This window comes from Grammomys surdaster, unplaced genomic scaffold (assembly GCF_004785775.1).
Source record: "Grammomys surdaster isolate TR1022 unplaced genomic scaffold, NIH_TR_1.0 804, whole genome shotgun sequence".
NCBI lineage: Eukaryota > Metazoa > Chordata > Mammalia > Rodentia > Muridae > Grammomys > Grammomys surdaster.
The window spans coordinates 56,648-73,690 of NW_021605223.1; the positions used below are offsets into that span (position 1 = coordinate 56,648).

General features: G+C 45.3%; 1 protein-coding gene across 1 annotated transcript in view; it reads right to left on the reverse strand.

Annotated features, from left to right (window-relative positions):
• LOC114633943 (zinc finger protein 45-like) overlaps positions 1 to 12,149 on the reverse strand; it is a 14,624-nt gene extending 2,475 nt beyond the window's left edge. The window contains 6 exon segments of the mRNA XM_028782543.1: positions 1 to 815; positions 1,922 to 2,017; positions 3,413 to 3,539; positions 7,176 to 7,219; positions 10,044 to 10,127; positions 12,104 to 12,149. The exon segment at positions 1 to 815 is cut by the window's left edge and continues 9 nt beyond it. Of these exon segments, the coding sequence (XP_028638376.1) occupies positions 1 to 815; positions 1,922 to 2,017; positions 3,413 to 3,539; positions 7,176 to 7,219; positions 10,044 to 10,107 (1,146 nt within the window). The 5' untranslated portion in view covers positions 10,108 to 10,127; positions 12,104 to 12,149.
• Positions 12,150 to 17,043: the final 4,894 nt, after the last annotated feature.

Genomic DNA, 17,043 nt, shown 5'->3' on the forward strand with positions numbered 1-17,043 from the left:
GGGCTTTTCACCCGTGTGGACTCTACAGTGAATGTTAAGGTGTGAGCGGTAACTAAAGCCCTTGCCACATGCGTCACATTTGTATGGTTTCTCTCCAGTGTGGACCCGATGATGGTCAAGTAGCCGTGAAAACCAGCTGAAGCCCTTCCCACACTCCTCACATGTATACGGTTTCTTTCCAGTGTGGCCTCTCTGATGTTCTTGAAGACGTGAGCTCTGACTGAAGCTGGTTCCACATTTCTCACATTTATAGGGTTCCTCTGCAGTATGCACTAACAAAGCTGTCTGACCAGATGACTTTTCCCCAGGATTCCCACACTCCTCATATTTGTTGGAGTTTTCTCCCGTGGGGATGCTCTGATGATAATGAAACAGTGGCCACTGACTGAAAGTTTTAAACAGCGACTCAGACTTGTTCGATCTGTGTCTATCATACACTCCCTGAGGGGACTGAAGACTTAAGAACCAGTGGGAGGTGTTGTGACATTTATCACACTTGTAGGGATTTTCTCCTGTAATAATATGATGGTGGCTGCCACTGCGATCTCTCTCAGGTGCCTCTTCTTCATGGCATTCCCTGTGGTGAACTTGAAGAGCTGAATTTTGACTGAAATGTTTACTGAACTCATCTTCATGATACACATCATCTGGTTTCAACCGAGACCCAGTTTCCCCGACGCTTGCTCTGCACTCTCGAGCCTTGGTTAACTCCCTTGTAACTTGCTGCCAGATTTGTGAGCAGAAAAGCTCCTCGTGTGGCAGGTGCCTCAATCCCGCTTCCTCAAGAGACTCCATCTCCTCTACATTCTTGCCTCCTGAAAATAAAGAGAATTCAGAGAGGGGCAGGGTGTGTGAGTGCTCTGCTGGCTGATGCTGGAGTTAGACAGTTAAAGCACAGCCTAGGGCTTCAATGAACCAGAGATCCAACGGTTCCCTTCCTGTAAGAGTGAGTATCCTGTCATCTCACTGACACACCCAGAAGCAAGGTCAGTGCTGCAAGTTCCTATACTTATATTAATGAGACCCGTTTAGCGGTCTACAAATTATCACAAGTGAGTGAAACTGCAGCGTGTGGGGTCACACACACACAAATATAACTTTTTTAAAAAATTAAAGTTGGAAAGTAAGGAAAAAATATTGATCTATGGCCTACGCACACACACACACACACGCACATACACACGTGATATCCACAAGGAAGCATCCAGATATAAAGGAATAGTATGATATGTTGCGATAATCTTTTTTGTTGTTGTTGTTTTTGTTTTGCTTTGTTTTTCGAGACAGGGTTTCTCTGTGTAGCCCTGGCTGTCCTGGAACTCACTCTGTAGATCAGGCTGGCCTCGAACTCAGAAATCCGCCTGCCTCTGCCTCCCAAGTGCTGGGATTAAAGGCGTGATAATCTTTTTGTACACCATGTGAAGCTACGTCTCTGTCCTTCCTCACCTGCCGAAGGCATCTTCTGATTGAGTTAATAAAAATCTGATGGCTTATAGCAAAGAAGGAAAGGATAGGCGGGACTTCCGGGCAGAGATGGGAATTCTGGGAAAGAGCTGGGGGTGGGGTGGTGGATTTGCCAGCCAGCCACAGAAGAAGTCAAATGTACAATACTTCGAAGTATCAAGCCATGTGGCAGCACGTCGATAAATATAAGTGGGTTAATTTAAGTTATACAAGCTAGCTGGGACCGAGTAAGCTAAGGCATAGGATTTCATAATTAATATGTCACCGTGTCATTACTTGGGAAGCTGGCAGGCCTAGGCAGTCTGACGGTGACGATGTGACGCATGGGGGTCAGTGCAAGTGGAGACTGATGCTCAGAGTGGGGGGGACCAGAGCAGTACACAGCCTGACCTCAGCCCCAAAGACGTGCACAGGTTACAAAGCAGGATAGAAGGACGAGTCGCCACACTGTTCTCACCTGTAGACTCCCTGCTCCAGCTAGCCACTGTCAACATCCAAGACATGTCTTCTCTCTTGAGCCTGAGCAAACAATCTGGAGTCCCAGTCTGATGCCCTGTGGAGAATATATTTTAAATGAACATGCCCTGAAAATAAGCATTGCACTGCATCTTCCTCAGGACATTAAATCTAGTCTTTCCCTAACTGATAATCAATTCAGAGGAAGACAAACATTGTTTGAAAAGACCCAAAATATGCATAGACTTTAGTGTAATTTGACAAACACCTGTTTTCACTATCTCCTCTCCCTTGTCTCACGAACTGTTCTTGGCAATGTCATAGGTAGACGGCCAGTGTAATTTCTTCAATCACATTTTTACTTAGTGGACACATGTGTTCATTCATTCCACTGGTGGTTAGAGACGGCAGGTGGGACTTGGTAGGCCCAGGGTTGAACTTCAGGTCACTGGCCGTGGCACCAGCGTTGGCACCTGCTGACCATGTCATGGCCTCAACCCTATTTAATTTCATTTCTTAAATACTTTTTTTGTTTTTTTGGTTTTTTGAGACAGGGTTTCTCTGTGTAGCCCTGGCTGTCCTGGAACTCACTCTGTAGACCAGGCTGGCTTCGAACTCAGAAATCCGCCTGCCTCTGCCTCCAAAGTGCTGGGATTAAAGGCGTGCGCCACCACCGCCCGGCTCTTCTTAAATACTTTGTACCATGGGCTTTTTCCACCTGTGCCCCAGTTCCCAAAATAATGACTCTGAGAATTATTGTTTATGAAAAAAAATGCCTAAGCCACAAGCTCTGGCTCATTCCCCAACTAACGTGTAACTTAACCCATTTATTTTTTTCCTATGAGTGCCACATGGCTGGTTCCCTCTCCTCAGTTTCATGCATTTGTCTCCTCAGAGTGTGGGGTAAATTTCCTCCTGCACCTGACCCTATCCCAGCGTTCCTCTCTCACTCCCACTTCCAATTTCCTGCCTCAGCTAATAGGACATCAGACTTTTACTTTGCTTCTGTGTATACGGCACACAAGAGCTTCTCTCTACAATACTTCTTTTGATTTTTTTAAAATATGTATATGTCAGTGTATGTGTATGTGCATGTGAGTGCAGGCGCCCATGTGGACCAGCAGAGGGCGGCAGATCCCCTAGATAATGAGCCACCTGATGTGGGTGCCGGGAACCAAACTCCGGTCCTCTGCAGGAGCAGAAAGCATTAACTGGTGAGCTATCTCTCCAGCTGCCTCAACTTAGTTCAGTAGGCATCTGTCTGTAGGCATGATTTGTCATGTGCAACCACCCACCAATTGAGATTATAATTTGAGGAAGACAAAAAACATACTAGCATGCTTTAACTTTCACTTCATTCATAAAACTGAAGAGCATGTCCAACTCTGAATCATATGATGACTAAAAAAACTAGAACCTACTTCCAGAGCTCCAGTCGGATCTAGGGCTACCCTACATGGACTTGACATGCAGCACCTGTGTCTGCCCTCACCGAGTGACACCATATTCTTCAAGTTCTCCAGCATCACGTCACAGTACAGCTTCCTCTGAGCAGCATCCAGCAACCCCAGCTCCTCCTCACTGAAGACCACGGCCACATCCTTGAGTGTCACCATCTCCTACAACACCAAACACACAACTTCAACCTTGGTCTTCTCTGCAAGCAGGAAAGCCCGAGCAGGAAGCAGCTCCTGAGCTAAGAACCCAGGGTCCATGTTTCTGTACGATCCACCCACTTTTTTGTTACTGCTCTGTTTTGGTTTTTAAGACAGGGTCTTGCTGTCTAAGCCCTGGTTAGTCGGGAACTTGCTATGTAGACCAGTTTAGGCATGAATTTGTGCTGATCTTCCCACCTCTGCCCCTGCCTCCCAAGTGCTTGGATTACAAGTGTGAACCACCCACCATGCCTGGAAAATTCATCTGCCTAATCGCATAATTTTTTTGTGGATTTTTGATAGTGGAAATGAAAGATTGAAACCAGGGCCTCATGCACGTCAGAAGCCATCTAGGAGAGGCTAACGCTAGAGAATGACTTTCCTGAGAAGGTCCACTGTTTTTTTTGCATGACCACGACGAGTGAGCTATTGCAGGCGAGGCCTGAGAGACTTCATTTCGGGATTGATTCTTGCTATTGATATGCCTTTCCTGTCACTATTAAATTAACATAACAATTCCTGGGCCTTAGCCCACCCTACAGGGCAGATTTTCTGCAGATCAATGAAGATGAGCTCTTTTGTAGTAATGCTATGTAGACAAATAGATGATTTCTTACTTCCTAGTTGTGAGTCTATTCCTAAACTCAATTCCTAAACTTATACAAGTGACTTTGAAATCCTCTTTAAGAAACACTATAACGATGACTCTCTATCCTTCATGTATCACGAGCTATTTGCACTAGGACAGAAAGCAAGCATGGAACAGATTTTTTAAAAAGATTTATTTATTTATTTATTTATTTATTTATTTATTTGTGTATGTGTGTGTGTGTGTGTGTACACTGTTGGTGTCTTCAGACACACCAGAAGAGGACATCGGATCCCATTAAAGATGGTTGAGAGCCACCATGTGGTTGCTGGGAATTGAACTCAGGACCTTGGTAGAGCTGTGAGTGCTCTTAACCGCTGAGCCGTCTCTCCAGCCTCACTTGGTACAGATTTATGATTAGGGAAAACATTCCTCTAGGCTGTAAAGCCATTATCTGATAACTAAAGTCATAAAAGGGAATGGTTGGTTTATTGTAGGTGCAAGGACAGAAGATACAATATTGACTGAGTTTATCTATACAAAACTTGAACACGAATAAGACACTAGAGAGATGAATTGCCTCTTGACAGAAACGTGCTAACTTATAGTTTTTAATTTTTAATAAACCTGTGGAGGTGGTTCACCATCAACCCTAGCTTCTAACAACAAACACCAATAGAACCCCCAAGGCAAGAGGGAGAACTGGTTCCAAACGTTGCCTGGGGGTGGGAAACGAGCTTGCTCTAGAACCGCCATGACCAACGAGGCTGCTTTAACTTTTCATCTGGAAACTGGTCATTGCTGGATACCTGGGGGTCATTCATGATCCCCAGATGAACCAGAGTCACCCCAGATGAGGATCACACTCAAATCAACCAGGAAGGGGGGTGGGGTACCTGTGTCTGCAGCATCATGCACCCACCATGACAAGCCACACGGCCACACAGCTCAGAGGTGGGGGATCCTTCTCCCTGCCCCTCCCCGCTAGAGTCTGCTGGATGTGTGTCCTGTGTGCTGACTTCAGCAGCTGTCTGAGCTCCCGGCCTCCTATGTTTTGAACACACTCAACTCAATGCTGCCTCGCAAGGTGAATCTGAGGAATCTGGCAAGTCACCTTTTGTGACTAGACCTCTAAGCTTAAATATATTACTCTGCCAATACAACACAGCCACATGGTGGATGAAACATGTAACTCGGTTAGTAAACACACCCAGGGTATCACTCAGCAATGAGAAAGAAAATCCTAGCCGTCTTAGCTAAAAATGGCTGTCTTCTATGATTAATTAGAACATGTTGAACAAAACACTCTCCATACAGAGCAGCCTAAGTATCACATATCAGAAGCATGTTTTAGGGGCTAAAGAGGTAACTCAGTGATTAAGAACACTAGCTGCTCTTCCGGAGGACGCAAGTTCAAATCCCAGCACCAATACGGCAGTGCACAACTCCACTTCCTGGGATCCAATGCCCTCTTTTGGCCCCTGTGGGTATATCAGGTACACCCAGGGAAGAGCACAGACTTACATGTAGGCAGAACACTCATACAAATAAAATCATTTTTAAAAACACATTTAATATTTCTAAACAATAGGAACAATAGCAAAACTTCCTTGAGTTTCTTCTGGAGGAAAATATTTATTAATATAACTTTCATTATAACATTCTTTAGCACATCAAAACTGCTACACTATTTAAATATCTGTGAGTAGAGGAAAGACATTTGTTGAATGTACCTCTTCCATCACAGATCATGTCAATTTATGGGAACATGACATCATTAAAATCATAAGATAAAGCCAGGTATGGCAGTACATGCTTGAAATCCCAGTACAGAGGGTCAGACACCCTCAGGTAGAGCCCCGCCTAGAATCCCCCAGTGAGGGGCTGGGGGCGTGGCTCAGTGGTAGAGCCCCTGCCTAGAATCCCCCAGTGAGGGGCTGGGGGCGTGACTCAGTGGTAGAGCCCCTGCCTAGAATCCCCAGAGTCTGGGAGTGTGGCTCAGTGGTAGAGTACCTTCTTAGCACAAGGAAGGCTCTAGATTTGATTTTCAGCACTGGAATAAAGAATCAAGGCATGTATTTCAAATAACATAAATATTATTTGAAAAGATGTAATTTAAATCCAACACTATGCCATGAGAGAAACAGAAAAGGACACTGGGTGTTTTATAAACAAAATACAGGAAATGAGAGTGGACTCAACGCTACTCATTTTTGCTCCTGTGCTCAGTTATCTAATTTCAAGATGATGATTGCTTATCTATTTTTATTTGGGGTATAAGAGTGTTTTGCTTGCATGTATACTTATGTACCGCATGCATACCTGGTGCCTATGAGGGCGGAAGAGAGTGTTGCAGCCGTGGACAGTTGTCATCAAGTGGGGGCTGAAACCAAACAGGTCCTTTGTAAGAACAGTAACCCTCTTAACTGCTGAGCTATCTCTCCAGTTCCCTAACATAGTTTTTAGCAATACAAAGAAATTCATCTATATCGAAATAAAAGTAATGAGCCTCTAGCAATGGGTTCTTGTTTTTTTTTTTTCCTAAAAAAAGTAATTATTTTATGTGCATGAGTATTTTGTCTGTATGTATGCGTTTACCAGGTGCAGAGGGTGGCAGAGTTACAGATGGCTGTGGGCAGAAGGAACTAAGCCTAGATCCTCTGCAAGGGCAGCCAGTGATGTTAAAGGCTGACGCGTCTCTCCAGCTCTGCATGGTTGGTTCTCAGTTGCCTACTGTTCTCTTTGATTCCCCCTCAGAGAAAGAAACAAGATGCCAGAATCCTTGACAAATTAGACAACACTTTGAAACCAAGTTGAAAAACTCAATTGGCCGGGTGTGGTTGTGCATGCGTTTAATCCCAGCACTAGGGAGACAGTTCCCTAGTGACATGCCTGTGAGTTCAAGGTTAGCTTGGACTACATAGAGAGTACCCGGCCAGCCAGGGCTACATAGTGAGACCCTGTCTCAAAGCAAAGCAAAGCCAAAAACAAATGAAAAATTCCCAACTCACCTTGCCGCTGGTCATCCTTCTGTCTTCTCGGGGAACAGCTGAGTCTTGAGAAGACATAATGAGGGAGAGAAGACAGCCCATGAGAGTCTGCTCTGTGGTGTCGCCAGCCCCCGTGGCTGCACGCCACGAACAGCATCAGCCGAGGTGTCCACTTCTCAGTGGGCTTGATGGCGAACGTGTGCTGGATTGCGGTCACAGCTCACTCTGCCTACTCAGGACCCTGTAAGTAACTCCCCATGCAGATCATGCACAACACACAGTCTCCTAGGAGTCTCTGGACTACAGTTGTTCCGGGGACAGGAGAGATGGAGTAGGAAGGACCCAGGTGAGGAGAGAACTGTCTGCACTCCGGCTGGGACAGACATCATGGCTCAGCACCTGGGAAACCTTGAACAAGACAATTAGTACCTCTGTGCATCAATTCTGTCTTTATATTCTGTGAGTGCGTTATGGTTTTTGGGACAGGGTTTCAGCATTTAGCCCAGGGTAACCTATAACCCAGGTTGGCCTTGAACTTTTGGTCTTCCCTGCCTGGACCTCCAAGTGGCATGCCTCGATTCTCTCATCCATAAAATGAAGCTATTGAACAATGGGAGAATTAACGTCACAGGTTGTTCTAAAAATTACATGCTGCAAGAAAAAATGCCCAAAGAAAACTCTCACCATACCCCATCCCTCAACTGCTACAAAGCAGGTAACATTCAGTGTCCTCTTAGAGGGGGATACTGGAGATATTTATTTATACATAGGGGTGTTTTGTCTACATGTACATCTGCACACCCGAAGAGGACATCAGATCCCATGGAACTTCAGTTAGAGACAGTTGTGAGCCACCATGTGGGTGCTGGGAATTGAACTCAGGATCCCTGGAAGAGCAGCAGAACCCTTAACCACTGAGCCATCTCTCCATCACTCTCGTAAGTCCTTTCCTTCAAAGGAGCGCTAGGCGTGTTTGCTCTGCACATGGAAATCACAGCCGACACCTGAATTCCATTCTTCCCTCAGTCACTTTAACTACACACCTATAAATAACAGTGAAAAATCAAGTGTTGCTTTAGTTTTAATTCTGTCATGGATTCTTTTGGTTTTCATGGAGAACATGTGCATAAAATATAGTCAATACTCAAAGTGCAAAATTTAATATAAAGTGTCACAGCCTCCATTTTGAATGCCAATTCTGACTGTATGTAAGCTCATTCTATAACACGTAAGAGTCTGTACACACAAACTGGGTAGTGGAGACGCACACCTTTAAGCCCAGCACCTGGGAGGCAGAGACAGGTGGATATCTGAGTTCGAAGGCAGCCTGGTCTGCAGAATAAGCTCCAGGACAGCCAGGGCTACACAGAGAAACTGTGTCTAAAACACCAAATACATACATAAATAAATAGTATGTACACACAACTGTGGTTTTATTGTAGCAAAATATCTAACATAGACTGTATTGTGTGGGGCTGAAGAGATGGCTCAGCAGTTAAGAGCACTGACTGCTCTTAAGTTATGTCCTCAGTAACCTTATACAGGCTCACAAATGTCTGGAATTCCAGGTCCAAGGGGATTGGATGGCTGGCCCCTTCTGACCTCCTTGGGCACTGCACATATATGGTGCAGATACACACGTGCAGGCAAAAGTCATACACTAATAATCAATAATCAATAATAACTCACAAAGGGGCCCTGAGTAGCATATAAACACGCAGACAGTGTTTCTCACACATGGGAAGAAACTATAGTCTGGCCACTTGTGGGATGTTGTTGACAACCCCTCCACCACTGTGTACAGCCTCAGCTATCAGAGGGCAGAGACAGAGCACCATTTCCAGCACTGTGACAGGCACTAGTGGCCACGTGTGCATTTAGGTATTTTAGGTATAAAGGGACAAAACACCCTTCAGGTATTTTAGGGAGTTCTCAAAAACAAAGATGGCAGGCGTCACACCTATGGACAAGAGAGGTGGAGGCAGGTGGGATCCCTGAGCCCAGCTTTCACACCACAAGCTTACAGAAACAAAAGTAGACAGGCGAGAGTCATGGTCTCATACATACAGGACTACCTCAGATCCAGGGACAGGAGATGGTGGTTTAGAAGGTAAAAGAACCCTGAGGGAGCTGGAGAGATGGCTCAGCACAAGACACTCATGTGTTAGGAGGTGTGGCTTGCTGGAGTGTATCACTGGGGAAGGGCACTGAGGTTTCAAAAGCCACAAGCCATTCCCACTTAACTCTCTGCTTCCCGTTTGTGGCTCCCTCAGCAGCTGCTCCAACGCCATCCCTGCCTGCCTGCCAGTACTCGTCCAAGATCAGAACTGTCTTAGGGTTTTGTTGCTGTGAAGAGACACCATGAGCACAATGACTCTTATAAATGACCACGTTTAATTGGGGCTGGCCTACAGTTTCGGAGGTTCGGTCCATTATCATCACGGTAGGCGACGTACAGGCAGACTTGACGCTGAAGGAGCCAATGGTTCTACATCTTAATCGGAGGGCAGCCAGGAGAAGACGGACTCCACACTCTGCAGAGCCTGAGCACTAGGAGGACTCAAAGCCCGCCCACACAGTGATGCACTTCCTCCAACAAGGCCACACCCCCTCCAATAAAGCGCTATTAAGCACCACTCCCTATGGCTAAGCATTCAAACACATGAATCTACAGGGCCCAACCTATTCAAACCACCACAAAAGCTGTACATCAATTTTCGTGTATTAATGGACTCTACAGATTGCCAAATATAAGTAAGACAAGAAACATATTTTATCCCTGTTCTGTGGTCTAACCCAAGTCATAGCACCATGTTCTGTGGTCTAACCCAAGCCATAGCACCATGTTCTGGACGTCTGACTCACACTGGCTACAAGAATCACACTTACTCATTGGATAAGTCTTCCTTGCAGGTCCACTAATGCTCACTCTGAGAACATAACGGGGGGCCATGAAACAGAGGTCCCTGCGACCTAACAGGAGAGAGAAAATAATAAATAAATAAATACAAAGAGACAAGAGTCATAGATTAGTGACAGGTACAATTCCAGAAGAGCAAAGGAAGTCAATCATTTGTCTAACTACATGTTGTGTTTTGTTTTGAGACTGCGTCTCACAATATAGGGTAGGCTGGACTACAAAATTTGAGGCCTTCCTGGGCTAAACACACACACACACACGCACACATATACCACCCATCTACACACACACCACCCCAACACACAGACATACATACTCATACACATACACTCATACACACACATGTACCACCCCTACACACAGACACACACTCATACACACATCACACACGTACCACCCCTACACACATAACTCGCATACATCATGCACTCTCAGACACACTCATGCATCACACCTATATACACACTCACACACATTTACACACACACATCACACACACACTGATACACTCATATACAAACACACACACACTACACAAACATGAGACAGAGTAACAGAGTGACTCTCACAGGGGGGTTCACTTTACTCTACTCTAGAGTAGACATTTCCATAGTGAAAAACAAAATTTTAAAATCCACTGTGAATACTGTGATAATTCCTGGGACGTAAAACAGGTCAGGGGCTACAGAGCTGGCTAAGCAGGTAAGAACATCTGCTGCAGAGGACCCAGGTTCGGTTCCCAGCACCCACATGGCAGCTCACAATTACCCCAACTCCAGTTCCAGGGCATCCCATGCCCACTTCTGAGCTCTTCAATACCCAGACATACATAATGAGTAAAACATTGGCCTCACACATCATTCTAAAAATGAAAAAATGAAGTGGGTCAGAGAGGGGCTGGAGACATGGCTCGTCAGTTAAGAGCACATACTGCTCTGGCACAGATGTGAGTTTGTGTCTGTTCCCAGCACCCACACTGGGTGCTCACAAGCAGCTGTAACTCCAGCTGCAAAGACTCCAACACCTCTATGAATACTAGCTGTCCACTGACAGGTGTGTTTGTGTGTGTGTGTGTGTCTGTCTGTCTGTCTGTCCATGGGTATGTGTGGATACATATGCACATACCCACAATTTAAAAAAATAAAAATAAATGTTTCAAAAATTAAAAAGTTCTTAAACAATCAGAAAGAGTCGGAAAAAGCAAGGCTGTGGTGGTAAACACTGAAATCCCAGTTCTGAGGTGGGGACTGCAGGAAGATCCTAGTGGGTTCTAGACAGCCAGAGCTACACACATACACACACACACACACACACACACACATAAAATTTTAAAGAAAATGCCACAATATTCTCAGACACAAAGAGCTATACCCACATAAAGGGTGGCGATCATCTACAGTTACGTGAACACAGCATGTACCAAGAACTATACAAAAATAGTATATGTGGACTCACAAATGCCAAAATATCACATACAAACACGCTAATGTAAACAGCACTCTAAATATATATTACATATTACATATATTATGTATCATATATAATATATTTTGTTACATAGAATGTAATATATTGCATATATAACATGTGATGTGTATAGTATATATTTCTAAATAAATAAATATATATACACATACATATATATGTATATGTGCACGTGTGCGTTCTACTTGTACTCTATAATTTATTCTAAAATCAAAAAGATGCTATAGGTCCTCCTAACTGCACGAGGGGAAACTAAGGCACAGAAAGATTCTTACTCAGAGGCAGAGTGTGAGAAAGGTGAGAGAAGGTGGACTTGGCATCACAGATCCGAGGAGTTCCCGCAAACGGGGGCAAGTCCAGGTCTTCCACGGGCCGAGCCCTGAAAATTACTAAACTTTCCCCCAAATCAGAAGACAGCAGCCGCCTGTGTCCCGCAACATCAACAACACTGGCTCAGTTCGGTGACCCGGAAGAGGTCCTCGCCCATCCCGTAACTAAGTCAGGGAAGTCAAGAGAGGTCCTGAGGTCCTCACGACCCACTCACCTCCTTTGCAGAAACGCAGTCGCAGGACTCCAACCTCTGCAGGAGAAATGCCCGGAAACGTCATCCGGAACTACAACTCCCAAGATTCCTAGAGGCAGAAGCCCACTCAAAGTAGCTAAAGAGACTGCTCAGGCGCCCCATGCCTGAGTAGCGTTACCTAGATTCATTGGCTTTGTTTACTAGCCCACCAGCAGCCGAAATCCCACCAAACATGCGGATTATAATTTAGTTTTTCCCGCGGAGCTATCCTATGGAATTCTCTGTAAGACTCTCCGCCAGCTTACAATTCTCCTTTGAATTAACAGGTGGAAGCTGGGCGTGGTGGGAACTTAAGTACTTCAGAAGCTGAAGCAAGAGTCCCTAGTTACTATTCTGTTTCTGTTAAGAGCCATCATGACCAAGACAAACCTTTTAAAAGAAAGTATTTAACTGGAGGCTTGCTTATAGTTTTAGAGAGATTAGTCCATGATCAGTATGACAGAAACCAGACATGCACGGTGCAGAGAAATAGCCGACAGCCGTACACCTGATCCACAGGCAACAGGCAGACAGAGACATGCTGGGACTGGAATGGGCTTTTCTCTCTCAAAGCCCACCCTCAGTGATATACTTCCTCCAACAAGGCCACACCTCCCAGTCCTTCTAATCCTCACAGTTCCATTCTTTGGTGACTGCTCATTAAAATCCATGATGAGCCTATGGGACCACGCTCATTCAAACCACCACAGTTACATATGGAGTACATGTCTCAAAAACACAAGAAACAAGTTAACCAGGTTGTGTCTGAATGAATACTTAAGCGCTCAGTCCCAATTTCCCTTTTCTCAGTTTTCTGCTTTACTCGCTATTCTTGGTGGTAAGCCTGACTGCATCTGGAATTGGTGAAAACCCAAGGTTGCTGGAGATTTTTCTTTTCTTTCCTTTTTTTTCCTTTCTTTTCTTTTCTTCTTTTTCTTTCCTCTCCTCTCCTCCCCCCCCTTATCGTTTGTTTTGTTTTGTTTTGTTTTGTTTGTTCTTTGAGACAGGATTTTTCTATATCGCCCTGGCTGTCTTGGCACTCGCTCTGTAGACCAGGCTGGCCTAGAACTCACAGAGTTCCATCTGACTCTGCCTCCAAATTGTGGAATTAAAGGTGTATGCTATCACCATCTGGCCAGGATTTTTTTTCTTAATTAAATCATTTGAAGTATGAAATAAAAATTTTGGTTTCTTTGGAGACCCAGTTGTGTCATGTGATGTTTTTCTGGAAACTGTCTTATGAGAAGGTGCTTTTGCTAAAGCAGACATGTGGGAGGATGTTTTGCTGAGAACAGACATGTGGTGTTTTTCTGGAAGCTGCCTGGAGAAGGGGCATGTGATGTTTTGCTATAGAGGACACTTGAAAGAACACGTGGTGTTTGGAAAGGGTGTAAATATAACCCAACAGACAGTGACGATGCTGTGTGGTATTGGTACTCCTTACCTTTCTTTTCTGATTATTGTCTGTCATGACTTCATAGACAATAATGCCACCAAAGAACTTCTGGTGGCATTTGGTGGCTTCTTGCTGTTTCCTCAGACTCAGGCTGATTGGCAGAGCCTAGAGGATTCTTCTGGATCGACCAGCTGTTGCTGAGTTGTCAATGGTGTTTATGAGTGGATCGAACTGCCACTGCTGATTTATGTGAACCAAACTGCTGATATCCTGACAACACAAATTGGATTTGCTAAAAAAAAAAAAAAAAAAAAAAGTTTTCTAAACAGGTCCACAACCTCCTTTGCTCTATTAACCTTTCCTTTCCACTACCTCTGGTGGGTGGTGAGCTAAAAAAGGGAGGTTAGAGCATTTTAAAAACCTTATTAAAGGTAGGTTCTAAAAATATCTAACCCTACAGAAATGGAAAGACCAACTTTTTTCTTTCTTCCAAGACAGGGTTTCTCTGTGTAGCCTTGGCTGTCCTGGAACTCACTCTGTAAACCAGGCTGGCCTCAGACTCACAGAGATCCACCTGCCTCTGCCTCCCAAGTGCTGAGGTTAAAGGATGAGAGCCATGGAGCAGCAGGAAGACCAACTTTTAATCCAAATCTTTTGAGGTGAGAGGACCCCTTCATCTGGACCACACCTTCTGCTGGCAGCCTATATCAAGAACATGGAAGAAGGAAGCTTGTCCTCTTTTTCTTGCCTGCTCTCATTCTCCCTGGCAAGCCCATTCCTTCACCGACATTGGACCCAACTTCTTCAAGAGTCTAGCATACACTGAGACATCCAACCTTGTGGACCGAACAGCCACTCGATTCTTGGACTTTCTGTTGATAGACAACCATCATTGAACTAGCCTGACCACAGCCAGTAAAATGCATATTGTAGGAAGCCGCGTTTGCGCTGGCAGAATCCGCCATTGCAAGATGGCGATGACATCCGGGAGTCTTCCTAGTAAACAAGTAAATTGCGCATGTGCCATGGTAAAAGCCCGCCAAAGTTAAAGCCCATCCCACGGCGTTTTGGCGCGCAACGAGTAACCAGCCAATCAGAGGTAAATACACCACTCTAAGGGTATATAAGCAGTGCTTTCCCGGGCCTGGGGGTCTTCCACCATTTTGTTTTTGGAATAAATGTGTTCCTGCGGAAGGATCCTGATGTGTGTCCGCGTGCGTTTTTGCTGGTGAGACGATTACACGCACGTCACAGCATATAGATTCGTTCTATAAATTTTCTCTTGAGAACCTTACTAATACACACGGCATTGTGAAAGGAGAAGGAAGGAAGTATAAAGGAATGCCGGGGCCAGAGAGACGCTTAGCAGTTAAAAGCTCCCATACCTTTGGAGTTTGGTTCCCAGTACTCGGGTGGTGGCAGCTCACAACTGCCTTTAGCTCCAGCACCAGGAGATCTGCTGCCCTCTTTTGGCCTCTGTGACACAAGTGGCACACGCAGAGAAATATACATACACATAAGTGAAAGTACATTTTAAAAATGCTTTCTGTAAACTAAGAAACAAATGATGATAGCAATAAATGAGATATTGGAACTTGACTGAGTACAAATTTTTAGACAAGCCTGCATGAACTCACGCCCAAGAAGATACTGTGTGACTGACTGCTTTCAATTCATGGCCCTTGACCCCGCCATAGTTCTCACCACAGACACTATTCTGTACAAAAATCACATGATATAAAACTTCCTGCCACCTCCAAAAGTCTGTAAGAGGTCAAGATGTTTCCTTTATTCTGTGGATTTGGTTTAAAAAGACCCCTCGGGCCGGGCAGTGGTGGCGCACGCCTTTAATCCCAGCACTTGGGAGGCAGAGGCAGGTGGATTTCTGAGTTCGAGGCCAGCCTGGTCTACAGAGTAAGTTCCAGGATAGCCAGGGCTACACAGAGAGACCCTGTCTCAAAAAATAAAAGAAAAAAAAAAAGATCCCTCAGGGGTGGCTTAGGGAGATGATCTGAAGAGGTCCCTCCCTTTCTCATTAGAGTGGCATACAGGCTGTGATCAGGCTGGTCCAACAACAGCTATCTACCACTGGAAAGTCCAAGAATGCAGTAGTTGTTCAGGAGGCTAGACGTCTCAGCTCTTCCTCAGTATACACCAGAATCCCAGAGAAGTAGGGTCTAATGTGAGTGCAGGGATGTCAGTAAGAGAAAATAGGCAAGGAGCAAAAGCTTCTTTCTCACCTGTCCTTTACATGGGCTGCTGTAGCGACATATTCCCCCCCCCCCGAAAGTTGGGAAGAGCTAAGGTGGGAGGAGTAAGGAGAGGAAGAGGAGAAGGAAGAGGAGGAGCTGGGGAGAGAGGAGGAGAGTGAGGGGAACGTGGCTTCGGTGTCTCTCGCACTCAAAGGTAGTTGATATATTTAGGTTGGGTGTTGGGTTATACCTCTGATTCTGTGGGCATCTTGTTATTGGGCATTACCAAACATATAAAGCCTTTGATTAATCTGTAAGCATTACAGTCTCATTTCTACCAGGCCCGAGCGGATGGTCTAGGCTCAGCCCAACCTTGTGGAGACAGCGTGGAAGATTGGCAGAGCCATCTCCCACGCTGGTATCTTGTGAGTGGCAGGGCTGTTGTCTCTGGCCGCCTGAGCCATCGGCCTGAGCTGCAGCAGCGTCGAGAACAGGCCACTGCTTGTGACCTCAGGCCTAGCCTCATCAGGAACATGGCGCCCCATATCACAAGACAGATCGAGTGCCACCTATTTAAATATGTCCATCAGCAGGCTGTCATGAGGCGGCATGGCCTAGACCCAGGGTGGGTCTTCCCTGTACCCATGTGGTGGCAGCTGTATTTAAAATGGGTCTTCCTGACTCGATCCGGTTGACTAAAAAGCCCATGACTTGGGGTTTTAGTTAATTCCAGACGTAGTCAATCTGACAAGCTAACACAGCCACCACAGCTTTCTATTGCTATTCTGTCTAATGCTCTCCCTCCTACCTCACAGTCCAGCCGTGGCTTTGAGGTCTTCTCATTCTGATAAATCTCATACCTCAGGAGATTATGAATTATGCCTCAGCTATCACATAACATATAAATAAATGTAGTTATTGTTGAGTCTGCCCCCCCAGCATAGCTGCAGTCATCTTGTTCCATGCTCATCATCTATTTCATATTGTTGCTGTAATATGCTTGTCAGTCACTGACACAGCAAAATAACTTGACTCACAGCAGGGTCATGCTGGCCATATACTCTGTTATGTTCTGTATGATATGAGGTTTGTTAATCTTAAGAAATTCCACAACCATAAGCTTCACTCAGAACCCATCGATTCAAGGTTACTATGAACTGTTAAGACACAAACGGCTTGAGCCAGGGCCGACCACCGGGCAGCACTTCCCGGAGTAGGAGCTCATTGAGGAGTTTGTGGTTTTAGCCTTTATAAGCTGGCCCTGGGAATGTCCAGTGCCCTGAGAATGCCGAGTGCCCTGAGAATGCCCAGTGCCCCGAGAATGCCCAGTGCCC